This window comes from Macaca nemestrina, chromosome 9, assembly GCF_043159975.1.
Source record: "Macaca nemestrina isolate mMacNem1 chromosome 9, mMacNem.hap1, whole genome shotgun sequence".
Classification (NCBI taxonomy): Eukaryota; Metazoa; Chordata; class Mammalia; order Primates; family Cercopithecidae; genus Macaca; species Macaca nemestrina.
Window position 1 is genome coordinate 31,906,126 of NC_092133.1, and position 27,144 is coordinate 31,933,269.

At 52.4% G+C, this 27,144-nt stretch overlaps 1 protein-coding gene across 11 annotated transcripts; it reads left to right on the forward strand.

The window, feature by feature from the left end:
• The first annotated feature begins 756 nt into the window (after positions 1-756).
• On the forward strand, positions 757-27,024 carry LOC105478363 (potassium voltage-gated channel interacting protein 2). Of its 11 annotated transcripts, none has more exons than XM_011735549.3 (10): positions 757-1,099; positions 14,964-15,059; positions 16,265-16,318; positions 16,945-17,069; positions 17,448-17,517; positions 17,685-17,755; positions 17,886-17,993; positions 18,151-18,255; positions 18,392-18,454; positions 26,737-27,024. In XM_011735549.3, the coding sequence occupies exons 1-10, from the start codon at positions 1,027-1,029 to the stop codon at positions 27,022-27,024; spliced, it is 1,053 nt and encodes a 350-aa protein (XP_011733851.1). In that variant the 5' UTR covers positions 757-1,026. The 11 variants fall into 11 exon arrangements, with proteins under 11 accessions (XP_011733851.1, XP_011733858.1, XP_011733855.1 ...); XM_011735564.3 differs by lacking the exon at positions 26,737-27,024 and adding an exon at positions 18,743-20,168 and having other exon boundaries at positions 759-1,099; positions 16,220-16,318; XM_011735560.3 differs by lacking the exon at positions 26,737-27,024 and adding an exon at positions 18,743-20,168 and having other exon boundaries at positions 760-1,099.
• Positions 27,025-27,144: the final 120 nt, after the last annotated feature.

A 27,144-nucleotide genomic window follows, 5' to 3' on the forward strand; every position in this document is an offset into this window, starting at 1 on the left:
GAATCTAGGACAGGACAGGTGACAAAAGAGAAGGGCAGAAAAGTTGCTGCAGGGGAGGAACAAAAGAGCAAGGATGTCTGAGAAACTGACATGGTTCACTAGTTTTTTTATCTTCCTAGTCGGTCTATTGGGGGTCATTAGATCAGTGAAGGAGGCACCCTGAGAGTGAATAGGTTCCAGAGACGGGGTTGTGGAGTGGGTGAGAGTTGGGGTCCTTCTGGAACTTGAGAGAAGACGAAATAGTAGTCCATTGGCTCACGATGAGCCTGCTAATATTAGAGGCTGGGTTGACTCTTCCTTTGCATCCCTATCCTGCTTTAAGCACGGTGGGGACTGTCTGGGACCACAAGAGACGCATACATGGGAGGAGGAACAACAGAGAAAATAGAGGCTGACATGGAGGCAAACGGAGCGGGGACTCAGAGATGATACCCCAGGCTCTGCCTCAGCCAGAACTGTGTTGACGAAGGGGGAAGGGAGAAGGGGTGCCTGAGAATTAGGGGTGCCTGAGAATTAGGGACAGTGTGGCTCTTCTGTCCCGCGCTCTTACCGCGCTCTTCTCCACCCTCCCCCCAACAAGCCCCGTGACTTTTGGTTTAGGGGCAGATTGCTGGGGAGCTAGTCTCCTTCCCCGCACTTTGCAGTTCACCCTTTCACCGGGTGCCTCCCCCGGGCTGCAAGGGTGGGGGCGGGGGTAGGGGGAGCCAATCCCGGCAGCGCCAAAGGGGGGAGGCGGCGGTGACAGCCGCGGGGAGGGGGCGGGAGGAGAGAGGCGGCTCGGCTCGGCTCCGCGCTCAGCTCCGCTCTGCCTCCGGCTCTGCGCTCACCTGCTGCCTAGTGTTCCCTCTCCTGCTCCAGGACCCCCGGGTAGACCTCAGACCCCGGGCCCTTTCTCAGACAGCCTCAACCCGAACTCCCCCAGCCCCGACAGTGCACTAGGCCGCCAGGGGGCGCCGTGTGAGCGCCCTATCCCGGCCACCCGGCGCCCCCTCCCACGGACCGGGCGGGAGCGGGGCGCCGGGGGCCATGCGGGGCCAGGGCCGCAAGGAGAGTTTGTCCGATTCCCGAGACCTGGACGGATCCTACGACCAGCTCACGGGTGAGTCAGTGACGTGGGGGTCGCGGGAGGGAGGGTGGCTTCCTCCACACCCTTCCGCCTCTCCGACCCCGACCTGGCCCGCACCCACACTCTGCCCCATTCCCAGGCACTCTTCTGGCAGGTCTGGGCGGCAGGACACTGGGGTTCAAAGCCTTGGGTCCCGCAGGGGTTGGGGAGGAACAGAAGAGGCAGGTGTGGAGAGGCAGCAGGTGTGGGCGTATGTGACACAGGGCTGGGAGGGTATCTGGAGTGGGAGGTGTTACGTGTGTGAGCGCCTGTCATTCTGTGTGTGTGTGTGTGTGTGTGTGTGTGCGCGCGCGCGCGCGCCTCCCACAGCTGGTTGCCATGTGCCCTGGGCTTGGTGACAGCTAGGGTGAGTGTGATTGTATGTGGCAGTGCAACTGTATGGTCTCGTCAGATGTTTGAGGTTGCATAGGACCCTGGCTGTACTGATGAAGTTGTTTTGACCATGTGTCTCTGTTATATGTGCAATGATGTGTTTTGAGTGTGTAATTCTGTATGAAGTGGTGTGTAACTACCAGAGTGTGTCAGGGCTCCACTTTAGGGTGGCTTGTCTCTTTGTAGACTTCATGACCATAAGCCCTCTGGGCAAGCATTTGTTAAAGTAGGTTGTGTTGTGTTTTGTGATTGTGAGATTAGTGTTTGGTGCTAGTTGTGTACTTTCATGTGGTGATGTCTGCAGCAGGGCTCTGTGAGTGTCTGTGACGTGTCTCATCCTTGCTGCCTCTCCGGCTTCCTGGTACAGATAGGGGTCTTTAGTACACCCCACTGCTTCACCAAGTTTTCCGCAAATAGCCCAGGTGGACCCAAGGAGGGACTCTAGTGTTCAGCTGCCCAGCCTGGTTTCCAAGAGACCTTATGGCTCTAGCACCTAGCCCCTGTAGGAAGGCTTTAGTTAGTGCTGGGTCAGCCCTCTCTTCCCACACCAAATCATGTACTCAGATTATTCTTACAACTGAATCCTTCAACCCCCAACAAACCTTTCAGAACTTCACTCAAACCCCAGGAAAACACATCCTCTTGCTTCTCCTCCAGAGCCAGAGCTAGAAGCTCTAGGCTTGGGAAGTTCCATGTGATGTCCTGTATGTCCCCCCAAACCACTTGGCTGCCTGGGCATCCTCTCTTTCCCACATGGGGAGGTATGTGAGACCAGTACATCTGTGCATGTGCATGTTCCTGGGTTTGGTAGGAAGAGCCATGTGTTTGTGTAGGTGACTGTGTCACCCTCCGTACATTTCCATGTGTGTGTTTGTGTCTCTCATTGTGCAGCCTGCTCTAGAAAGCCAGCAGAGTGGGAGGAGGGAGGCTGTCTCCCTGAGGCCAAAACAAAGCTGGGGAGGTGGAGGGAAGCCATGATCCTTGTCCTTCCTGAGGGGAGTGAGATTGAGACCTGGGAAGGGGGAGGGGACTAGGATGAGGTGCCTTGAACATGTGCCTACCCCCACCCCCCATCACTGTTCCTGGGAAGGCCCTAGTCAGGATCAGGGGAGCCACTCAGGCTGGCCCCAGATGAGAGAGCATGCCAGATGCCCCTCAGAGCTGGATGGAATCCAAAGGGCCCGCTGTCCAGCACTTCCATGAATTCTGTTTCCACCTCCATCTTAGAATTCTTGAGAGTAGTAAGGGCCTAGGGGCCTTCAATACCATCACATTAAGTCAGTGTTTGCTTCCAGCTTTAAGGGGTTCTCCTGCTTAATGGAACCATCCCTTCCGCACTTAGCTATTTGAATGAGACTGGGTGGCGGAAGCGTTTGTATTTGGAGATGCCCTGCCTCAGGTCAGTCAGGAATAGAAGTGTACCAACTATGTGACTTTTGTTTTCTTGGCCTCACCTTTCTCATCTGTAAAAGAGAATGTTACTTCCTGGCTGCCTGCCTGCCTCCCAAGGGAAATGGAAAGGTCAAATGTTGACAAGCGTCAAGAATCGTGGTACGGGTCTACAGCAGCCTACCTGTAGATAGCTCCGCACAGGACTTGGAAAGTAGACATAGGACTACCAGGAGCTCTCATCTCGAAGGGCGGCTTATTTTATAGTGGGAGACAAATCAGGTTGGGACGCCAGTGTTAACGAAGACTCTGGGCGGGCGGCGGCGCCAAGCTCTGAGTGCTGCGAGATGCCTAAGCTGAAGCACGAAGGGGAGTCGTTGTCCGCGGTGCTGAAGCGCGCGCCAGGCCTCGCCTTCCCTTGCCTGCAGGTGGGATTCCTGGGATCAGATTTAGGGTAGTCTCCAGCTCCCGTCATCCTGGCCCATCAGGCTTGCAGGGAGGCAGCTGGAAAGTTACACCTCAGGGCATCCTGGGTACCTTCGACCGTTTTGCTTCCCCACTCCCAACCCAAAGCTCAAAACGGAGCTGGGAGACTCTTTAGGAAAACAAAACAAAACAAAACACAGTCCGAGCCCCACCCGGACCCCTGTCTAATCCCTCGGGTCTTCCCAGCCCAGTGGGGCCGCTGGGCAGTGCGGTTCCGAGGGGAAAGGCTACGTTTAGCGGCGGCCCTGTCTGAGTGGAAGAGAGAAAGGCCAAGAGAAGATGCGGAGAGGGTTGGAACCTGACTGGCCAGTCCTGAGCTCGGTCCCCGAACTGGGATCTCTCCTTGGAGTCCCTCCGGCCCTGAGTATTGTTCCCGGGGCGGGGGTGCCCCCGTGTGGCTGCGAGGAGCCATGCGCACGGAGCTGCTTCGCGATGGTGGTCGCCGTCAAGTGGATAAGATTTGCCCAGAGTTAGGAGGTCATTCCCACCACTTAAAAGTATGGTTTTCAAACAAATATGCAGGATCCCAGTCGAAAGAGCGGGACTATATCTCTCCCGTAGGCTTTCCCAGGAATTTGAAGGCGTTAGAGGGTCCTGGAAGGGTTTACTTGGAGTGTAACCTGATAGGGATGAGTCCAGAGTCCGGGAAAGGGGCGCAGTGGGACCGAAGTGGGGGGGTGGGGGTGGGGGTGGGGCTCTTCTCGAAGCATTCGGCTGTAGCCAGCGTATGGTGGTAGAGTCTGTAAACCTGCCGCACCGAGACAAACGCAAATAGAAACAGTTGTGAGAGCAAGGAATTTGGAGCCGGGAGACAGAAAACAGTGGGACACAACTCTGCCGCCTCTTCTTTGCCACCTCAATACACTGGCCTCCTCTCCTTCCTCCTGTCTTGTCTTCCATTGGTCCAGAAAGTGTGGAAGTGTGGGGAGTTGCCATGACAACTCTGTCCTCTTACTCCTTCGGCTCTTTATGCCAAAATGGTGGGGGCAGGGTGCAGGGTGCGGGGAGGAGTGCGACAGGCGGAGAAAGGGGGGCTGAAAGGAGGCAATAAAAGATACGGTTCATTCCCCATCCAGCTCTTTTCTCAAAACCCACATGTACTTGCCTGGCCTCCCCGCCAGAACCCAGAAAAATGCTCTCTGAGAAGGCTGAGTCCGCGCCACCCCTCCCTGCCCCCCTAGTCCAGGAACTTTGGGGGGCGGATGCTTCACATGATGGGGCCAGGGTGAGCTCCTCTCAGGCGGCCAGGAGCACATGGGAAGTCTCCAGGGTTTCAATCCTATGCCTGCCGGGCCGGCCCTCCCGCGCCGCCCACGCAGGGCCCACTCGGGTGAGGGCGGAGACCGGACCGCCCCGGGCCCTGGGGGCGGAGCTTGGACGCAGAGCTCTCCGCCAAACCATGAACCGATGCCCTCGCAGGTGCCGGAGCCCGCTGGGGCAGGCAGCGCGATCTCTCTACCAGCTGGTGACTGGGTCGCTGTCCCCAGGTATGAGGAAGGGAAGGGAGGGGCAGGATCCTTCAAAGAGTGAGCGAAGTGGGGTAGGAGCTCCGCAGAGGTAGGGAGGGAAGGGCCCCTCACATAGATGGAGGGAGCAACATCCCTCCAAGAAAAGAGCTTCCCAGGCAAGATCCCGGACAGAAGCGGAGCAGGGGATGGTCCTCCTTACAGAGTAGGAGGAAGACAGCGCTCTTCAAAGCGCTGTCTTCAAAGGAGAGGGGCATCGAGGTCCCTCACAATGGTGGAGGGGGCAGGGCTTCTCACTGAAGGCAGAGGAGGGGGCCTCAAGTGAGGAGCAGGGCGCCTCCCAGGGATGAAAGGAGGAGGCTTGCGGCAGATCAGGGAAAAGGTTCAGCTATTTCCTGCATTTCTTGGCTGAAGGGGTCTTAAGATGAAGGGTCAGTGTCCAGAAGGAAAAAACCCTGAGATGGGCCTAGACCGACATGAACTCAGCTAGTGAGTTCATGCATGATGTGGGACGGGTAGACTTGTGTGGCTTAAGGATTGTGTGTCTCTATTTTCTCTCTCTCGGAGTGTGTATTAATGGGATTGTGCATTACTAAGTTGTGCATCACTGGGCTATGCATGGCTGAGTCTGTGTCTCCGTGGGGTTGTGATCACTGGGATTCTGTGACACTGAGACTGTGTGTACCTGGAGTTCTGTACTTTAGGATTGTGTTGAGGGTTCCTGAGTCTCTAAGTTAGTTGTGTAGCCTTTGTGAGGTTGTACCTTGGTGTGAGATTTGTGGAGTGTATGAGGTGTGAATTGTGTGTATCCCATGGCACTGCTGAGGTGTGTTTCCTTATGACTGCTTGGGCAGGGCCCACAGAACCCAACATCCCCTCTGCACCTGGCCTCAAACAGACCAAAACAACCTGGTCCTGTGGCATTCTGAGATCTGTCATTTTCTGGCTCTCTCCATGGGTATCCACTTGAGCCCCTGGAGTATAGGTAGGGCCTGTGGCCTCTCCTTGCCATCTATCCCCCAGAAGGAGGGTAGATGGATGGTCCTTAGCCAGAACCATACCTGGAAATCTTCTGGGGAGCATACAACCTCCAAGCCCCCTGCTTGGGCCTGTCTCCAGTGACAGATGGCTGGAGCCAGGCAGGGCCAGCTCTCAGTCATTGTAGGCATGACTTCCAGGACCCAAAATAGCCCCAACGTCTAGGGAGGTCATTAATCACCCAATGCAACTGGGGGCTGCAGTGTCTTTGGCCTAGCTAGGAATGGTGTGGGTCTGGGGGACTGAGAGAAGGGCTTTGAGGTCCTCACTGGCCGGGTTAACAGTGGCAGTGGGGGGTGGGACAAAGGTAGACTGGGGAAGGTGGGACAGTTGCATAGAGTGGGTTCCCCCACAAGGCGGTGTTACTCACATTTGAACTGGGGGAGATAAATAACTAAATGATAGGAATATCTCTGTGGTAAGACATGAGGGATATGGGGAAGGCCCACCTCATGCCTCGAGATAGTTTTCCCTTGAGTTCCCACTCTGCCAAATTGCTTCCATTGAGATTTTACTTTGAGTGAAGAGCTAAATTCGTGGCACAGGGATGCTTGGGGAGGATGGATTTGGCAAGTTTCTCACGGAACCTGAGGACTTGAGAATTCTCTGAGTGGGGAGAAGAGAGAGCCTGGAAAACAACTCGCTCTTTCACTCCCGACAGACTCGACCACGGGATGCCTGGCTGATCTAGGACCATGAGTCCTGGCGGGGTTGGGTCAAGGTCTCTGAGAGTTGAGAGTGGGAATTAGGAAAAGGAGGGGCCAGGGCCAAGGCAACTGACTGCAAGTTATCAGCAGCAGGGAGCAAGGAGGTGCTGTTGTGGGGCCCCTTTCCATTCAAATAGTCTGGCTTGGCATTCAAGATTTCATGGAATCTGACCCTTTTTAATTTTATTACCCATAACTCCCTTACCTAAACTAAGCTGTAGGCCCTAGGATTCCTTGACACCCCACACATACTGGAGAGACTGCCTGAGGGAGCTGACAGATCACTGACTCTGGTTAAACTCATTATTATTATTATTATTATTGACAGAGTTTTGCTCTGTCAGTCAGACTGGAGTGAAGTGGCGTGATCTTGGCTCACTGCAACCTCCGCCTCCTGGGTTCAAGCAATTCTCCTGCCTCAGCCTCCCGAGTAGCTGGGATTACAGGCAAGCGCCACCACGCTTGGCTAATTTTTATATTTTTAGTAGAGACGGGGTTTCGCCATGTTTGTCAGGCTGGTCTTGAACTCCTGACCTTGTGATCCACCCGCCTCGGCCTCCCAAAGTGTTGGGATTATAGGCGTGAGCCAGTGCGCCCAGCCAAACTCATTCTTTATTAGCATGTCAGCTGTTATCTTGGGAAAAAGATCACTCTTTTTTCCCAAGATAAGCAGGGAGCTTATAATGGTGGGGAGCTTCAATTCCTTCATCTGCAAGATAGATATACTACCACTCACTCTGACCATGTCAGCTGTAAAAACAGGAATAATAGATCCTACCTCTCAGGTTTATTATGAGGACTAAGTGAGATACTACATGTAAAGTATCGAGGACACGAAATAAATATTGGATAAATATTATCTCTTTGTTTATTTCTTTGAGATGGGGTCTCACTTTGTCATCTAGGCTGAAGTACAGTGGCATGATCATGGCTCACTGTAGCCTTGAACTCCCACCTCAGCCTCCCAAGTAGCTGGGACTGTAGGTGTGCGCCACCATGCCAGGCTAATTTTTTTTTTTTTTTGAGAAAGAGTCTCGCTCTGTTGCCCAGGCTGGAGTGCAGTGGCGTGATCTCGGCTCACTGCAACCTCCGCCTCCCAGGTTCAAGCAATTCTCCAGACTCAGCCTCCCAAGTAGCTGGGATTACAGGTGTGTGCCACCATGCCCGGCTAATTTTTGTATTTTTGGTAGAGATGGGGTTTCACCATTTTGGCCAGGCTGGTCTCGAACTCCTGACCTCGTGATCCACCTGCCTCGACCTCCCAGAGTGCTGGGATTACAGGCATGAGCCACCTCACCCAGCCCAGGCTAATTTTTTATAGAAGCGGAGTTTCGCCATGTTGCCCAGGCTGGTCTGGGACTCATGATCCAACCTCCTCAGCCTCCCAAGTGCTAGGATTACAGGCGTGAGCCACCCACTGTGCCTGGCCAAATGTTGATCTCTTTGTTAAGGTGGACAGTTGATATTTGAGCCTGACCTCCCAGTTAAGAAGCTTTTGCTATAACTAATTTCATAACCTGCCTATAACAGCTCCTATCACCTATAGGCATCCTACAAATATTTTTTGAATGAGTAGATTCCTTAGAGTTCTCTCAGTGGGGCTGTCTCTCCCTACCCAGTGAGAGCATATTTGGTTCACCTTCATTGCACAAGCACTAGCTCAGAGCCTGGCACTCACTTTGTGTAGGTCCAGGTTTTTTTTGTTTGTGTGTTTTTCTTTTAACATCTTCGCTCTCCCAGGAGGTTGGAATGTATTTGAGGAAACAAGACTGATACAGAGAAATCTGGGTTCAAATCTCTGCTTCATATCCTGTTAGTTGGGTGACCTCAAGCAAGGCCCTTTACCTCTCTGCACCTCATTTACCTCTTTAGTAAAATGGGTACAATACTATTCACTGCCCATCTCATGGGGTTGTTATGAGAAGCCATCGAGATAATAGTCTTTGTGGAAATGCTTTATGAACTATTAAGAGCTATAGAAATGTAAGGGGGAGTGTTATGCTGTTAATAATAATGGTGGCAGACACTTATTCAGTAGTTACTCTGTGCTAAGTATTACTCTTTTTTCTTTTTTTTTTTTCCTGAGGTGGAGTCTTGCTCTGTCACACAGGCTAGAGTGCAGTGGCATGATCTCAGCTTACTGTAACCCCTGCTTCCCCAGCTCAAGCGATTATCCTGCCTCAGCCTCTCGAGTAGCTGGGATTACAAGCATGTGTGCCACCATCTCTGGCTAATTTTTGTATTTATAGTAGAGACAAAGTTTCACCATGTTGGCCAGGATGGTCTTGAACTCCTGACCTCAAGTGATCCTCCTGCCTCGGCCTCCCAAAGTGCTGGGATTTCAGATGTGAGCCACTGTGCCTGGCCTGTGCTAGGTGTTATTCTAACAACTGTCCATATATTATTTTATTTTCCCCTCCTCAGCAACCATATGGGTTGGGAAACAGGCATACAGAGGTTGAGAGCCCATCCAGTTATTGCAAGTTGCAAAACTGGGATTTGAAACCAGGGAGTCTGGCACCCTAGTCCACCCTATCACTTACTATGCTACAACAACACCTTTTACTGTTCCCACTGATAACATTACAGAATTCCCTGCTGAATTTTGAGGACTGCAACGACAGGTTACTGGTAGACCACTGAAGGCTGGACGCTCTGAAGGGAAGGGAATTTAAGCTGCCTCTAACGGATAGGTAAGAGGAAAAGCAGAAGGGAGGGCAGCCCTGACAGAGATGGTAAGAGCAAAAACACAGAAATAGGACAGTTTGGTGTGTTTGAGCTACAGTAAGGAGGCCAAACTGGCTGAAACAAAAGTACCCTAATGAGGGTAGAGGGAAGAATGTTAAATGCCAGGGGTGGAAGTTGGACAGTCATAGGGAGGTATTTGCTGGTTTCATCTGTAAATCAGTAACCTCTAAGATGTGACAAATGGCAAGCAGTCCCTGAATAGACTTTTTCCTAGGGGAAAGGAGTGGAACAGGCCAAGTCTATTTGAAGCCGGACGCGGTGGCACACGCCTGGAATTCCAGCACTTTGGGAGGCCGACGGGGGCAGATCACTTCAGGCTAGGAGTTCGAGATCAGCCTGGCCAGCATGACAAAACCCTACTTAAAAATATAAAAATCAGGTGGGCGTGATGGTGCACGCCTGTAATCCCAGCTACTCGGTGGCTGAGGCACGAGAATCGCTAGCGCCACCGCACTTTAGTCTGGGTGACAGAGCGAGACCCTGTCTCAAAAAAAAAGAAAAAAAAAAAAAAAAAAGCCTATGTGAAGCGTCATCTTCCCACCCCTTCCCTGGATGGGGCAGGTCAGGCAGAAGGAAGGGGTATGGTACCGTGTGAGGTTGGACGCCTGCCCCCCAGTGGTGGCTGTATAGAACTGCAGATCAGGCAACCTCAACTGGGGCCTCAGGGACTAGTCCCCACCCCACAAATTGGGTTGAGACACAGTCATCCCAGAGCTGGACAAGAGGGACGGCTCTTTCTGGGGCCAGTCCCCCTAAATTGGGGCTCTCGGCTGGGCCAGCTTTCCAAGAAGGGAGCCAGTGTAGTGTGGTGGTTTAGAGTGAAGGCTGAGTCAGACTAGGTTAAAATTGAAGCTCTGATCTTGAAGATTTGCTTAACTTCTCTTTGACTTAGTTTCACCACCTGTAATATGAGGATAATAGTACAGGCTTCATAGGTTTATTGTGAAATTCAGTGTTACATTGCCTGTAAGCACATAGTGCTTTATCTATTACATAGTCAATGCTCAGTCACCGTTAGCCAGCAGCGGTAGTAATGGTATTACTAACCCAGAGGCCCTAGTCTTGTGGCTCATTGGCTCTGTAGGCCTATCCCCACCCCTTTATACACACACACACACACACACACACACACACACACACACACCCCACCAAGAAGAGGCAGGGAAGAGGAGGGAGGGACCCCGGGGATGCTGGCTGGGAGGGGTGGCTCCCTTAGAGGGTTCAGATTTCCCTCCTACAGCAGCTGGGCTTCTCCATCAGCTCAATAACAGTTCCCAAGGAGCAGGCAGGGCTTGCTCCTGGATGAAGTCCCAGCCAGAAGGAGCCAGCACAGTCCCCCCTCCTTTCCCAAGAAGCTTGGGTCTCTTGACCCCAAAGGCAGCTGCAATAAGTCCCCTCCCCAGAGAGTCCTGATGGGGTTAAGTGGCCTTTTTCTGCCTAGGCTACTGTATCTTATCCCCCCATCCCTTGGGCCTCAGTTTCACTGTCTGTGGCCTGTGGGAAGAGAGTGCTTCCCTCCTCACAGTCTCTATGGCAACCAAATCGATATTGCTGGTATCCTCCTAGCAGGAGAGGTGACTGCCTTCTCCTCCATTATTCTCATACAATTCCATGCCAATGCAATGACACAATGGTAGACCCACCCTCCAAATTATACGACACATCCACCTAACAAACTTCAGACCCACATCCTACAACCCTACTAAAACACAGGAACCTCACTCCCCATGCACGCTCACAAATACTTCAACACACTCCCACACATGCAGACCATAGACACCCAGCTCACATACCCATATACGCAAGAGTCAAAATGCATAACTGTACGCCAAACACACCTCTGTGACAGGTGCACAGTCATGTGTAAGCACACACATAAGAGGAGACATACACACTCCCATACTGACAAACATAGGAATATACACACAGGAAAACACCTAGCCACCATAACATATTCTGACCCATGCATCTGATTACTTATACATGTGCAGATGGTGGTTTCTCACACACATACACACTGCCCTTCCCTGCCTTCTCCCTAAGCTCAGCTCCTCCCTCTGCCCCCTCCCTTTGGCACAGAGTAGCCACAGGATGTCTAGGGGAAGCACTCCTCAGGGACAGAGGCGGGTCACTGCCCCCTCCCTCCTCTGGCCCATATCTTATCCTGTCCTGTTCCATATTCTTTGCACCAAAGGTTCCTGAGGAGGTGCCAGTTCAAAGGCTGAGGTGGCCCTGCAAAGAGGAAGAGGCGGCGGCTGTGGTTGGGAGGCTTGTGGGGCAGAGGCGGGGTGATGGGGGAGAGGGAGGAGATCCTAGGAGGAAGAGGGGGAGGGAGGCTGCAGGCAGTCCTACTCAGGCTGGGGAGCCTGAGGGGGAGGTGGTGTGAGGCGGCAAACCAGCGTGTCTGAACCTGGGCCCTGTAGGGGCCATGCCCTAGGCCCACCATGAACCTGGAAGGGCTGGAGATGGTCGCTGTGCTCGTGGTCCTCGCTTTATTTGTCAAGGTCCTGGAGCAGTTTGGCCTCTTTGAGCCTGTCTCCTTGGAAGGTAATCTAGGTGTCCTGGCATGTCTGAGCTGCTGGCTGGTGGGGCAGCTGCCCCACAGCACTGGGGAGGGTGTTTGTCTGTTTTCATGACTGGGGGCAGGGATGAGCAGGTGAGTGATGAGACAGGGATCTGGGAAGTGAGTAGGGGTGCTTGGGGGATATGACATCTGGGAGAGGTGAAGAGGAGGCCTCGAGGAGTAGATACGGAGGGAGGAGGGAATCTGGGGGACAAGGTGTCAGGAGGTGATGAGGGGTGCAGTGTGGGAGGACTGGGGTGTGGAGATGAGGAGGTGAGGGGATCCTGGGGGATACCAGGAGGGGTCTGGAGATAGGGAAGGAGTGTCTGGAGTAGAGGAGGGAGGTTCTAGGGATCCTGAGATAACACCAGATTTCTGGGGGGTCCTTTTTGGAATCAGGGACCCACCATGGTGCCTGTGCATCTTCTCCACACCTCCATCCATGCAGTGTAGCTTATGGGGTGTGTGGGCTCAGTGTGTGAGAGACACAGGGTGTGACTTTGTGTTCCTGTATGTGAGAGAGTACAAAGTGTGTAACTGTGAGCCTGTGTATGGAACAGGGATGTGACTGTATGTGTGAGAGTGACAGGGCATGTGGCTTTGTGAGAAGGTGGATGTGGCCAGGCCTGAGTGGCACAGTGTGTGGCTGAGCCTGTTTGGGTATCAGGTTGTGCATGTGGCTGTTTCCAGAGTTTCCTGAGGATATACCAGCTCCATACCCAAGGCTTGGGAGGAGGTGGGTTCTGGAGGGAAGAGTGTGAACATTGTGAAGGAGACATTTATAGCCCAGCTCTGATTGGGGATGAGGAGTGGATCAGATCAGGGACCCTACTTCCCAAGCCCCCTTGCCTCTCCAGGCTCCTATCAGGATCCAAGTACAGAATGGTCTCCAGGGCCTAGACATTGGGAGTGGAAAATCAACTCCCCTCCCCACCCCACCTGAAAGTCAGTAGGGAGAGTAATATTGGGGTGGAGAGGAGAGCACTTCTGCCTCCCCCTTGGGAGTTTTGACCTCCCCCTCCTCTTCACAGCTAGAACTGTGTAACTCCATAGCATGGCTGTTCCCCAGTGCCACCAGGGACAGGAAGACAGACTAGAACCATGACGGAGGACTGCAGGGTAGATACCTGGAAGAACTGGAAAAATATGAAGGAAGCTGGGAACAAGAGAAGGTGCATGAATTGCCTGCTCTAGGGTTCAGTAAGAGCAGAAAACTCTTAGCTCACCCTCCATCCTCTGCTGCATTTATTAGGGTGGAGTGGGGAACAGGGAGCTGGACCTAGATGAACTGGGACAGCTGGGCTGAGCTTGTTCTCATTCAATCTGGAAAAGGTGAAATTGATTGAGTTCTAACTTGCCATTCATTTTAGATGGGAAAGGGGAAAGAGGGGGCATCTGGGAATCCCAGGCGCTTTGGGCTGAAGGCAGCCATTCTCTTCTCACCTTTAGAGGAGACAGAGGCTTGGAAACAGATAGGGGGCTGGGGTGGGGGGCAGGAGAGCCACCCCGAGTTGGGCGACTACACCATTGGAGGCTCCAGGCGCAATCCGGCTTCGGGAAACCAGAGTCCAGGCTAATGGAGCCCTGGGCCGGAGGCCAGGCCACCATCGATCCCCCTGCCTGGCCCACCACCTCCCTCCCACCTCTCCATGGCTTCTGGGGTGGGAGGGAGGTAAGGATGTGTTGAAGTAGAGGAGGTGGTTACTCACCCAGCTACCTCCTGGTAAGGGGGCCTGGTCTGGAGGGTGAAGCCTGGATTGGGAGGGTGGGGTATATGGAGAGGGAGTAACCTTTAAAGGAAGTTGGACCCCTTCAGGAATGGACTGAGGCCGGCTTTAGCCACTGTGTCAGATCCAGTGGGCTCTGACCTAGGAATCTGGATGCAGTGCAGCTGGGAGACACACAGACACACAGATACACACACACACACACACAGAGTAACACTGAGGGTCCTCTGGGGGTGCAATTAGAGCTGTAGAAAATGTGCAGAAATAAGGGGAGAAGAAGGGAAGGGCCATGATCAGTGGGCCCTGGATAGCCCCACAATAAACCAGTATACCCCCTTCAAGATCTCTTATTGCCTCAAAGTTTACTATTATTTCACCCTCAAAGAGCAAGCATACTGGAAAAGACTGTGAAGGGGCCGCAGTTTAGGGTAGATGAGTTAGCTGATGAGGAACCCTGCCCTTTGGCAGAAAGATTCTGGGCACCTTGGAATGAGGAGGGGTTATAGGAAAGAAAAGTGGGTGTACCCAGGAAAAATGAAGCCTCTGTGGGTGAGGTATTGAGGTAAGCCTTAGATATCTGGATGCCATGGGGACCCAGGGCACAGTGTGATATGGGTAAGTGTCATGACAACCTTGATATGTATCATGTTATAAGGTCACAATGTCATAGTGTTCTTTGTAGACTCACGGGTCATGATGTCCCAGAGGCATTGTGTGTTCTTGTGTGGTTTGATCATGCTGTATGTGAGATGGCCTGTATGGGTCTCCATGTGTGTGCACCCTGTTTTACTTAGGTCACATTTGTATTTGTTTGTTAAGGAGTAGCAGTTCATAGTGTGTGTGTGTGTGTGTGTGTGTTGGAGCATACATATTAGACCATCAGGTGTGAATTACTGGATTTCAAGCTGTCACTGGCACCCATGACTGTGATGTATTGCTCTACATGTCACTATACACGCCTGTCACTATAGGTATGTGTATGAGAGAGGTGTTCTTACCCAGGCAATCCTTGAGTTGGACATCATCCTAAGAGGTCCAGCCATGGCACTTGAGCCAAGGGTACTAGGTCAGCAAAGACACTGAGGCCACTGCCACCTCATCCTTGCTGCCTTGCTGTCATCCACCACGTCCCATTAAACAAAGTGCCTAAGCCTCACCTCTATGGACCCACTGGGCTCCCCTAACCCAATTCCAACCACCCTTGCCATTCCTTTCCTCCCCCTTAATTCCTCCCCCAGCCCCATCCCCAGATGGGGTTGATTTGTGACTGGTGGGGAGGGGACAGGGAACAGAGGGACAATGGGAGTTAATGCGCCTTCCCGGGGTCTTCTCTCTTCCCAGGCCACCCTCCAGGGCCCACTAAAAAAGCGCTGAAGCAGCGATTCCTCAAGCTGCTGCCTTGCTGCGGGCCCCAAGCCCTGCCCTCAGTCAGTGAAAGCAAGTGCCTCTCATGTGCTTCCGGGGGCGGGGCCCGATGTGTGCGTGCGTGTGTGTGCGTGTGCGCGCGCGCGTGCCCCAGGCCTACGCGTGTGTGTGCACGTGTGCCCCAGGCCTGCGTGTGTACGCGTGCTCCAGGCCTGCATGTGTGTATGTGGGGGGGAGGGTGTGCCCCAGGTCTGCGTGTGTGGGGGTGGGGCATGCCACAGGCCTGCGTGTGTGTGCGCGCGTGCTCCAGGCCTGTGTGTGTGTGGGGGTGTGCCCCAGCCCTGCGTGTGTGTGGAGGGCATGCCCCAGGCCCGCGTGTGTGTTGAGGAGGAGACGTGCCCCAGTCCTGCGTGTGGAGGAGGGGGGTGCCCCAGGCCTGCGTATGTGTGTGTGTGTGTGTGTGTGTGTGTGTGTGTGTGTTGGGGGGCGCATGACCAGCGTGGTGGGGGCGGGGGGTGGGTGCTGGCTGGGCTGCAGCATAAGGGGGCGTGGCTGCCGTGCTCATATGCGACTGAAGCTAGCGTGTGTGGGCGTGGTCAGTTGGGGGCGGGGCCCGAGCGTGTGTGGGTGTCACTGCTCCCGCAAAGCTGTGGGACCCGAGAGTGTGGGTGTGACCAGTGTGACCGGGCTGAGGCCTGAGCCTGTGTAGCTGTGGCGAGACCAGGCGACCGTGAGGGTCCGTATGTGGCTTAGCTGGGTTAGTGTCTTCAACTCCGTGCGGCCGCCCCCTTCCCCACTGTATTTTGGAACTCTGATGTGTGTTGCCTATGCCCCGACAGGATGGTGACAGGTGTAGAGGATGGCGCCTGCCCTCCTTCAGACACCAGGGTATTTGGGTTTTCTATCCCAGCCTGGTCCCCTGCTGAGTGATCTCGAGTTGAGTGACCTCGCTTTGTCTCTAGGTCTCCATTTCCTTAGTTGGGCCTTGCCTACCTCGTAGGATCATACTGCATTTTGCAAACCATAAAGGCCCGCCCTGTAGTTATTTGAGCGTGCTGTTGTGTTGAACATAGATGGGTCCCACACGTGGGTCGGAAAAGGACAGGCGTGAGTCCCGCAAGCTTGTGTGCATGGGTCCGTTTCGTGTGTGTCTGTGCTGGTTGGGTGTGCCTTCGCGCGGGCTAGGGTGTGAGGTTTGCTCTGAGTGTGAGGGGCCAGGTGTGTGTCTGCAGTTGGCCGGGTCTTCCGCTTTCTCGGTGACAGTTCGCTCCCTTCAGCATTAGCCGCCCCAGCCTCCCTCCGCCCCCACAGACCCCGCCTGCTGGACCCAGGTGACTTACGCTCCTGGTGGGGGCGGGGCGGGGCGGGGCAGGGCGGCTTTGCCATCTTGGGGTGGGGGGCTCTTGCCTGGGGGCTGGATATTGGGGCCGGGGCGGGACTGAGTTGGGGTCGGGGGTGGGGTCTGGATGTAGGTTGGCTGAGCTGGGCGGGGCATGGCTTAGGCATGGCTGGGATAGATGGGGCTGGGCTGGGCGAGGGGAGGGGGTTGGGCGGGGCAAGGCCGGGGCTGGGCGGATCTGAGTTGGTCCTCGAAGGCCCGGAGCTCCGACCCTTAGACGCCCCCTCTTGAACGCGCTTTTCCCACTCCTTCCTTTCTGAAACGAAGATGCAGCTGGGGGCCTTCCCCTCCAAACAGGGATCCAGGGCCCAGGGGCGAGCACTGAGTCGGATCCCCGGCTCTGGGGCCAGGCCAGGCCTTGAACTGCTGATAGACCTCGAAGATAGCCAGCATCTTTTCTCCTTGCCTCAGTGTTCTCGGCTCGGGGCCTAGGGAACTGGCAGCCTGGTCTCTAGCATCGGATGGGACCGGGGGCGGGGAGGGGGTGAATGGGTCAGTGATTTGAAGATGGGTCGCGGAGGCCGGGCCTGAGGCGCAGCTGTCCTCACCACTCCGCAGACAGCGTGGAGGATGAATTTGAATTGTCCACCGTGTGTCACCGGCCTGAGGGTCTGGAGCAGCTGCAGGAGCAAACCAAATTCACGCGCAAGGAGTTGCAGGTCCTGTACCGGGGCTTCAAGAACGTGAGTGCAAGGCGAGGCCAAACTCAGGGTGGGAACAGGAGGACCCAAGCCGGTCCACAGCTTCCCAGAAAGCATGGCTTGGATGCTTGAGGTGCTGGGTGGAAGGGAGGCAAGGCCCTGAGACTGAACTTCTAGCTGGAGGTTCTGGGGCGGGGCCGGAACGGAAGCGGCGCCTGTAGACTGTCAGTTTCGTTCCATGTTTTTTATTTGTGCACTGGGAAAGAAGTCTTGCCTCCCATCACATGAGCCACGTGGTGAGTCCTCTGGAGGCTTGAAGATTATCCCCCTCCCTGGGAGTCTTGGGCCATGGAGGGTGGGGGTGGTGAATAGAAGGGGATTTTGTCTCTGCCCTCAGCCTGGTGCCCTCTCTCCTTCCAGGAATGTCCGAGCGGAATTGTCAATGAGGAGAACTTCAAGCAAATTTACTCCCAGTTCTTTCCTCAAGGAGGTGAGGGGACAAGGCGCAAAGGGCAGCAGCTGTCCTTCTCTAGGCTGAGGGAGGGAGGGATTCTGGAGGGGCTGGGAATGCCAAGGTGATGGGGGGTATGGGGAGCTCCATAGAAGGAGGAAGTCCTCTCCTGTGTGGAAGCCAACTTCTCCACACTCACCCTGCAGACTCCAGCACCTATGCCACTTTTCTCTTCAATGCCTTTGACACCAACCATGATGGCTCGGTCAGTTTTGAGGTGAGCTGGGCGAGGTGGGCCAGGGAAGCCTGTTTCCTGGACTTCAGGGCCAGGATCTCCAGGCCAAACCCAGGGAAGGGGTTGGGTGAAGAGTACCTGAAGACACAGCTCCCTCCTGCCTCCTTCCCAGGACTTTGTGGCTGGTTTGTCCGTGATTCTTCGGGGAACTGTAGATGACAGGCTTAATTGGGCCTTCAACTTGTATGACCTCAACAAGGACGGCTGCATCACCAAGGAGGTGCAGGGCAACTGAAGGGCTGGGGGGCTGTGGCACTGATGGGGGTGGTGTGCAGAGGGTGATGGGAGGGAAATATGACCCATATATGCCCACAAGCAAGGGATCAAGGGAGGCTGGAGGCTCTGAGGAAGCATCCTCTTGTCTCTTGGCCTAACAGGAAATGCTTGACATCATGAAGTCCATCTATGACATGATGGGCAAGTACACATACCCCGCACTCCGGGAGGAGGCCCCAAGGGAACATGTGGAGAACTTCTTCCAGGTACTTGGGACTGGGTAGGCTGGAGGGCCCTGGAGTGAAGAGAAGGAGACCAAGAACCAGCAGGGAACTCACCTGACTTCTGTCTGCCTCTCTTGCCCATCCCTCCTGTTCTCCCTGCCTGACCACCTTCTTGCAGAAGATGGACAGAAACAAGGATGGCGTGGTGACCATTGAGGAATTCATTGAGTCTTGTCAAAAGGTACAGCTCCCTGCCCTCGACATTACCCTGACCTGGACTCAGGCCTGATTTAGTAATGTAGGGAAAAACTTCTTTGGGCAGAATACCACCTCCCCATCTCACCCCCACATTTCAATCCTATTCCTTTGTGGGAGGCTTACCCCTTCCCTACCTCAGGTCTCTCTGGGCATCTCCTTCCTCTGTGCCTTTGAATGTCCCCATCTGTGACTCAGTGTCCCTCTCCCTGTCTCTGATAAGCTCCTTCTCTTTCTGTCTCTTCAATCTGCCTCGCTCACACCATGGCCACAGGATGAGAACATCATGAGGTCCATGCAGCTCTTTGACAATGTCATCTAGCCCCCAGGAGAGGGGGTCAGTGTTTCCTGGGGGGACCATGCTCTAACCCTAGTCCAGGTGGACCTCACCCTTCTCTTCCCAGGTCTATCCTTGTCCTAGGCCTCCCTGGGGGCTGGAGGGATCCAAGAGCTTGGGGATTCAGTAGTCCAGATCTCTGGAGCTGAAGGGGCCAGAGAGTGGGCAGAGTGCATCTTGGGGGGTGTTCCCAACTCCCACCAGCTCTCACCCGCTTCCTGCCTGACACCCAGTGTTGAGAGTGCCCCTCCTGTAGGAACTGAGTGGTTCCCCACCTCCTACCCCCACTCTAGAAACACACTAGACAGATGTCTCCTGCTATGGTGCTTCCCCCATTCCTGACTTCATAAACATTTCCCCTAAAACTCCCTTCTCAGAGAGAATGCTCCATTCTTGGCACTGGCTGGCTTCTCAGACCAGCCTTTGAGAGCCCTGTGGGAGGGGGACAAGAATGTATAGGGGAGAAATCTTGGGCCTGAGTCAATGGATAGGTCCTAGGAGGTGGCTGGGGTTGAGAATAGAAAGGCCTGGACACAATGTGATTGCTCAGGCATACCAGGTTATAGCTCCAAGTTCCACAGGTCTGCTACCACAGGCCATCAAAATATAAGTTTCCAGGCTTTGCAGAAGACCTTGTCTCCTTGGAAATGCCCCAGATATTTTCCATACCCTCCTCGATATCCATGGAGAGCCTGGGGCTAGATATCTGGCATATCCCTGGCATTGCTTCCTCTCCTTCCTTCCTGCATGTGTTGGTGGTGGTTGTGGCAGGGGAATGTGGATAGGAGATGTCCTGGCTGATGCCTGCCAAAGTTTCATCCCACCCTCCCTGCTCATCGTCCCTGTTTTGAGGGCTGTGACTTGAGTTTTTGTTTCCCATGTTCTCTATAGACTTGGGACCTTCCTGAACTTGGGGCCTATCACTCCCCACAGTGGATGCCTTAGAAGGGAGAGGGAAGGAGGGAGGCAGGCATAGCATCTGAACCCAGTGTGGGGGCATTCACTAGGATCTTCAATCAACCCGGGCTCTCCCCAACCCCCCAGATAACCTCCTCAGTTCCCTAGAGTCTCCTCTTGCTCTACTCAATCTACCCAGAGATGCCCCTTAGCACACTCAGAGGGCAGGGACCATAGGACCCAGGTTCCAACCCCATTGTCAGCACCCCAGCCATGCTGCCATCCCTTAGCACACCTGCTCGTCCCATTCAGCTTACCCTCCCAGTCAGCCAGAATCTGAGGGGAGGGCCCCCAGAGAGCCCCCTTCCCCATCAGAAGACTGTTGACTGCTTTGCATTTTGGGCTCTTCTATATATTTTGTAAAGTAAGAACTATACCAGATCTAATAAAACACAATGGCTATGCACAGGCTGCCGTCTCTGCCTTTTGTCCCTCCCACCTACAAATACTACACAACCCCTAACTCATGCACCTGCAGCCTTTTAGATCCCCAAGAAAGTGGCTTTCTTTTCCATAGTTGGCCATACCTTGGCATGAGACTGAGACATAGGCTCTGGAATGGTTGGAAACCCACCGAACCTCAGGCCCCCACATGAATCTCCCTCCCACACAGCCTGAGAGGAGACAAGGAAGGAAGGACAGGACACTGATGTCCCAAAGACTGTGCCAAGCAAGCTGTTTTTTAGCTGACATTCTTACAAGTTGAATCACAGATTTCTAATTTACAGACTTTTTAGTTAATCTCAAAGTGCTTTCTTTTGAGGGGGCTCCCTTTACTTTTTTTCTTCTTCTTCTTTTTTTTTTTTTTTTTTTTTTTGAGATGGAATCTCTCTCTTTCGCCCAGGCTAGAGTGCAGTGGCCAGATCTCGGCTTTACTGCAGCCTCCGCTTCCTGGGTTCAAGCAATTCTCCTGCGTCAGCTTCCCGAACAGCTGGGATTACAGGCGTGCGCTGCTATGCCCGGCTTATTTTTGTATTTTTAGTAGAGACAGAGTTTTCGCCATGGTGGCCAGGCTGGTCTCGAACTCCTGACCTCGTGATCTGCCTGCCTGTGCATCCCAAAGTGCTGGTTCCAGGCGTGAGCCACCGTGCACAGCCCCTCCCTTTAGTTTCTAATGAAAGTTCCTTTGTGTCAACATTCCAACCTTGCCTCCAGTATAGATAAATATTTTTTTGTGTCCATACCCCAGCCAGGAATGATGGGGGAATGAGATGGAGTGGACCCAGCGCAGGTCACCATGAGGCAGATGGCACAAAGGATGACACGGACTTTGTGTGTTCCCACTCTTTCTTTATTCTGTGTTCTGCTCCTGCAGAGGGACCCACCAATGGTAGGTTCCTCTCCTCCTTTTTCTGGGTCACCATTATGTGGTGACTAAATTTCACCATCCATAGGGGAGTATCAGGCCTTCTCCTCCCTCATGACAAAGTCAAGGGGAGGGATATGTTGTCCAAGAAGCAAAAACTCACTTTTAGCGTCCATTGTTTTATCATCTGTGTTCCCTGCTTATATCATCAAAGAGCCATCTGCTCCTTGGGTCCTTGGGTTTCTTTGAGTCGTCAGCATAAAGATCTGATAAAAGCTGTGGGCCCATTATCGAGAAGAAAAAAAAAATGCAAGAATTCCCATGCATTTTTGTATCCCTTTAGCTCATCTAAGGGTCCTAAGTTAAGAACCTGTGATCTAGAGTGAGTGCAGCGCTCATGCCTGTAATCCCAGCACTTTGGAAGGCTGAGGTGGGTGGATCACTTGAGGTCAGGAGTTCAAGACCAGTCTGGCCAACATAGTGAAACCCAGTCTCTACTAAAAATACAAAATTAGCTGGGCATGGTGGCACATGCTTGTAATCCCAGCTGCTTGGGAGGCTGAGGCCAGAGAATCGCCTGAAGTGGAAAGCGGAGGTTGCAGTGAGCTGAGATGGCACCACTGCACTCCAGCCTGGGCAATGAAGTGAGACTCTGTCTCAAAAAAAAAAAAAAAAAAGAACATGTGATCTAGTCTTAACTCTCCATTTTATAGAAGAAGCAGGCTCAGAGAAGGGAAACTTGCTCAAGGTCACTCAGTGAGTTTGTAGCAGGACTGAGACTAGACTCAATCCCTCAAGTCTGTCAGCAGTGGCCTTTGGGCACAGTAAAGAGGCCTATATGTGGGCTGGGTGTGGTGGCTCACGCCTGCAATCCCAGCACTTTGGGAGGCTGAGGCGGGCGGATCGCAAGGTCAGGAGATCCAGACCATCCTGGCTAACACGGTGAAACCCTGTCTCTACTAAAAATACAAAAAATTAGCCAGGTGTGGTGGCGGGCGCCTGTAGTCCCAGCTACTTGGGAGGCTGAGGCAAGAGAATGGTGTGAACCTGGGAGGCAGAGCCGGCAGTGAGCTGAGATTGATTGCGCCACTGCGCTCCAGCCTGGGCGACAGAGCAAGACTCCGTCTCAAAAAAAAAAAAAAAAGAGTTGTATGTGAAGGGTTGGATGCTGTGCATGTTATGCATAATCCAAGCAAAGGATTGTGCAGGCTGTGACAGGCTCTCATGATGCCTTCTGCTTTTCCTTTATGGCACTTCTCAGTTTGTAACCATATACTTACTTGGGTAATTATTTACTTGTCTTCTCCTATACCCTGTAAGTTCCTGAGGGCTCCCTGAGTGCCTGGACTAGGGTTTTTTTCTTCACCATCTTATTCTTGAGGCCTGGCACATAATAGGCCTTCAGTAAATAATAGTGGAGGAAAGGACATGGTGAATGTGTGTATACAATTACATAGGTATGGAGACACTTGTTTTTCTTTTGTTTGAGACTGGGTCTCACAATCTCAGCTCACTGCAACCTCTACCTCCCAGGTCCAGGTGATCCTCCCACCCCAGGCTCCCAAGTAGCTGGGACCACAGGTGCGCACCACCATGCCTGGCTAATTTTTTGCATTTTTGGTAGAGACAGAGTTTCACCACATTGCTCAGGCTGGTCTCGAACTTCTGAGCTCAAGCAATTTGCCCACCTCTGCCTCCCAAAGTGCTGAGATTACAGGTGTGAGCCACCATGCCTGGCCCAGTTTCCATTTTCGAAGATAGATTCAAGTTTAGTGGAATAGAAGCAGAGAACTGCTAGTAAGCTGAGAAGTGCCCCAGAGCCCAAGCCTACAGATGAGATCCAGAAAAAAACAGTAGGTTGGCATTCAGATTGTCGCCCAGGCTGGAGTGCAGTAGAGTGATCTCTGCTCACTGCAACCTCCACCTTCCGGGTTCAAGCGATTCCCCTGCCTCAGCCTCCGAGTAGCTGGGATTATAAGCACATGCCGCCATGCCCGGCTAATTTTTATATTTTTAGTAGAGATGGGGTTTCGCCATATTGGTCAGGCTGGTCTCAAACTCCTGACCTCAGGCGATCCACCCGCCTCAGCCTCCCAAAGTGCTGGGATTACAGGTGTGAGCCACCACGCCAGCTTCAGGTTATTTCATCTTGGCCATTGGTTGGGTTCTGAATGTTGTCAGCTGCTCCATCTCAAAATACTCTCCTTTCTTGCCTTCCAGTATTTCCTACTCTCCTGGTTTTCCTCAGGCCCTTCTGGCTACTCCTTCTCAGCCCTCCCTTATAGACTCATCCTTCTCAACTTGAATTTTAAATCTTAGGCCCCACAGCTCAGACCTAAGCCTCTTTTCCAAACCACCCCTAATCCCATGGCTTTAAACACCATCGATATGCAGAGGCTCCTAAGTTTATATCCCCAGAACTCTCTCTTCTGAAATCTAAAACCTATCTATCCAATTGCCTTTTTTTATTTTTTTTTCCTGTCATCCAGGCTGGAGTACAGTGGTGCAATCATAGCTCACTGCAGCCTCAGACTCCTGGGCTCCAGTGATCCTCCCACCTCAGCCTCCAGAGTAACTAGGACTACAAGTGTGTGCCACCCACACCCCACTAATGTTTTAATTTTTTGTAGAGATGGGGTCTTACTATGTTGCCCAGGTTGCTCTTTAACTCCTGGGCTCAAGTGATCCTCCTCTAGTCTCAGCTTCCCAAAGTGCTGAGATTACAGGAATGAGCCACCGTGCCTAGTCCAATTGCCTATTTGATATATTAATGTGGATCTGTAATGGTTAAACTTAACATGTTCAAAATGGAGCTTAGATTCATGCCTTTCCAGTCTTTCCCATCTCAGTAAATGATACCAACATTCATCTAGTTGCTCAGGTCAAAATTTAGAAGTCTTCATTTCTTCCTCTCCTTCATTCTCCCTCCACCCCCATTTAATCAATCACCAATTCCACCACCAAAGGTACACCACCTCTCTCTGTCTCTGATGCTGTTTCCTAGCCCAAGCCACTATCACTACTCACCTAAATTACTCCTTCCTATTTGTCCGTCTGAAGTAGCTCCTTGATGCAGTTGGTAGGTTTCTTCCCTTCATAGCCCTTACCACAAACTGTGAGTTCCTATGTGTGTACTGAATTTGTTATTGTCTGGTTCTCCAAACAGAATGTAAAATCTGTGAGGGCAGGGTCCTCTCTCATTCATTCCACAAATATTCATCATAGGTATACTAAGCACTGTTTACTGTTGTAGGTGTTGGGGGTGGGTGGGGAGAGGTGTGGTATGGTGAGAAAGTGTATAGCAGTTATGTGGCAAGAACCACTCTTCAAATTTGAGGGACACAGAAATGGGGCCAACCTTCCCTATGAGACTGGACTGTGGAAAGTAGGAGAAATCGTGGCTACTGACTTGCTGGCGGTCGCCATGGGATGAGATGTAAGGCAAAGAGGAAAATGTCATGAGACTAAGGACATCAGCCAGAATGACAGCCCCCAAATCTCCTGTCAACCTATAAGGAAGAAGCTGAGGCAAAATGACTACAAGTAGAGAGTTTATTATAAGCTTGAGGATTGCAACCCAGGAGCATAGATTCAAGTTGCCCTAAATAGACACTCTGATTAGTAGCAGTTACAAGTGGATTTTTATAGGAAAAGAAGAGGCAGTTCCTGAGTTATTTACCAAGAATTTACATTAAAATAACATAAGCTATTGACTAACTATATATTGTTAAACTATAGGGTATGTGTTAGAGTGTCCAGTACAACATTATTAGGTTAATTTATAGCTACTTGTGTGGCAACAGCAAACAGTGTCAAGAGATGATTACCTAGCTCAAAGGAGGGAGGTGTAGGATGTGATCCTGTCATTTTATTCCTTTTTTTTTTTTTTTTTTGAGACCGAGTCTCACTCTGTTGCCCTGGCTGGAGGCCAGTGGCACAATCTTGACTCACTGCAACCTCTGCCTCCCAGGTTCAAGTGATTTTCCTGCCTCAGCCTCCCAAATCATTGGGATTACAGGCACGCACCACCACGCCCAGCTATTGTTTGTAGTTTTAGTAGAGATGAGGTTTCAACATGATGGCCAGGCTATTCTCCTGACTTTCTGCCTGCCTTGGCCTCCCAAAGTACTGGGATTACAGGCGTGAGCCACTGAACCTGGCTGATTCTGTCATTGTAATGCCTCGCTGGGCCTATTTATTTTTAATTTTTAAAGATTTATTTATAGGGCGGGCGCGGTGGCTCAAGCCTGTAATCCCAGCACTTTGGGAGGCCAAGACGGGTGGATCACGAGGTCAGGAGATCGAGACCATCCTGGCTAACGTGGTGAAACCCCATCTCTACTAAAAAAAAAAAAATACAAAAAACGAGCCGGCCGAGGTGGCGGGCACGTGTAGTCCCAGCTACTGGAGAGGCTGAGGCAGGAGAATGGTGTAAACTCGGGAGGCGGAGCTTGCAGTGAGCTGAGATCCAGCCACTACACTCCAGCCTGGGCGAAAGAGCAAGACTCCGTCTCAAAAAAAAAAAAAATTTATTTTTTAATTTTTTAATTTTTCTTTTTTTTTTAAGAGGCAGGGTCTTGTTCTGTGGCTCAGGCTGGAGTGCAATGGTGAGATCCTAGCACTACAAGTACACATCACTATGCCTGGCTTTTTTTTTTCTTTTTGAGATGGAGTTTAGCTTTTGTTGCCCAGGTTGGAGTGCAATGGCACTATCTCGGCTCACAGCAACCCTGGTTCAAGTGATTCTCCTGCCAGGCATCTGCCACCATGCCCAGCTAATTTTGTATTTTTAGTAGAAACGGGGTTTCTTCATGTTGGTCAGGCTGGTCTTGAACACCCGACCTCAGGTGATCCATCTGCCTCAGCCTCCCAAAGTGCTGGGATTACAGGCGTGAGCCACCACGCCCGCTGTATTTTTATATTTTTGTAGAGACTGTGTCTGGCAATATTGCCCAGGCTGGTTGCAAACACCAACACTGCACCCAGCGATCTGGGCCTGATAATTTAAGAGGACTCACATTTCTCAGATAAAGCTTCTTTTCGGCCAGGTGAGGTGGCACATGTCTGTAATCCCAGCACTTTGGGAGGCTGAGACTGGAGGATCACCTGAGCCCAGGAGTTCGAGACCAGCTCAGGCAAGATGTTGAGAGCCCTGTCTCTACCAAAAATGAACAAATTAAATGAGTGTGGTGTCGGGCACTCACCTATAGTCCCAGCTACTCGGGATGGCTGAGGCAGGAAGATCCCTTGAGAACCCAGGAATTCAATACTTAAGCTATGATTGCACCAGCCTGGGTGGCAAAAGTGAGACCTCTTATCTTACAAAAAAAAAAAAAAGTTGTGTTCTCAACCCCAACGGACCACAATATCCAGTGAAGCTGCTACGGCCCCTAACTCTCAGCACAGGAGGTTCCTTAAGAAAATGCTTGGCCGGGCGCGGTGGCTCACGCCTGTAATCCTGGGCGACAGTGAAACTCCGTCTCAAAAAACAAACAAAAAACGCTTGCTCCTAACCCCCATCTCAACAATCCAGGATTGAAAAGAAGAGGGACCATGAAAGTCCCTGAAACTACAAGTTGGGCTATGGCTAGAGGAGGTAAATATCAGACTGAAGTGTAAGATGGACATTACTAAGTCTTAATCATCATTTCATGTTTATACCTCACAGGCTGAGACAGATTTCTCAAGCAACATAAACGTAAAGTGCATTAGGACAGGACTACAAGAGAGCTCTGAGAACATACAGCGAGGAGACCCAAACCCATCTAGGGCTCAGGGAAGGCTTCCCAAGGAAGCGATGCCCATGCTGAGGCCCAAGGGATCTCATGCCCCACTGCACACACCGCGCGCTCCCCATTCCCAAACGAGGCAGGCTTTTCATGCCTCCCTACCTTTGGACTCTGTTGTTCGTTCCACTTTCTTGGAGTACTGTCTTCCCTCCCCTCCTGCTCAGTAAAGCTAACTTCACATCCTTTATAATCCAGCTGAAAAGTGAAGCCATGCCCACGGCCTCTCCCCAAAGGAGGAGTGAGTATCACCTGTTCTGAGCTCCAAAGTTCTTGGGGACACCTTGTGG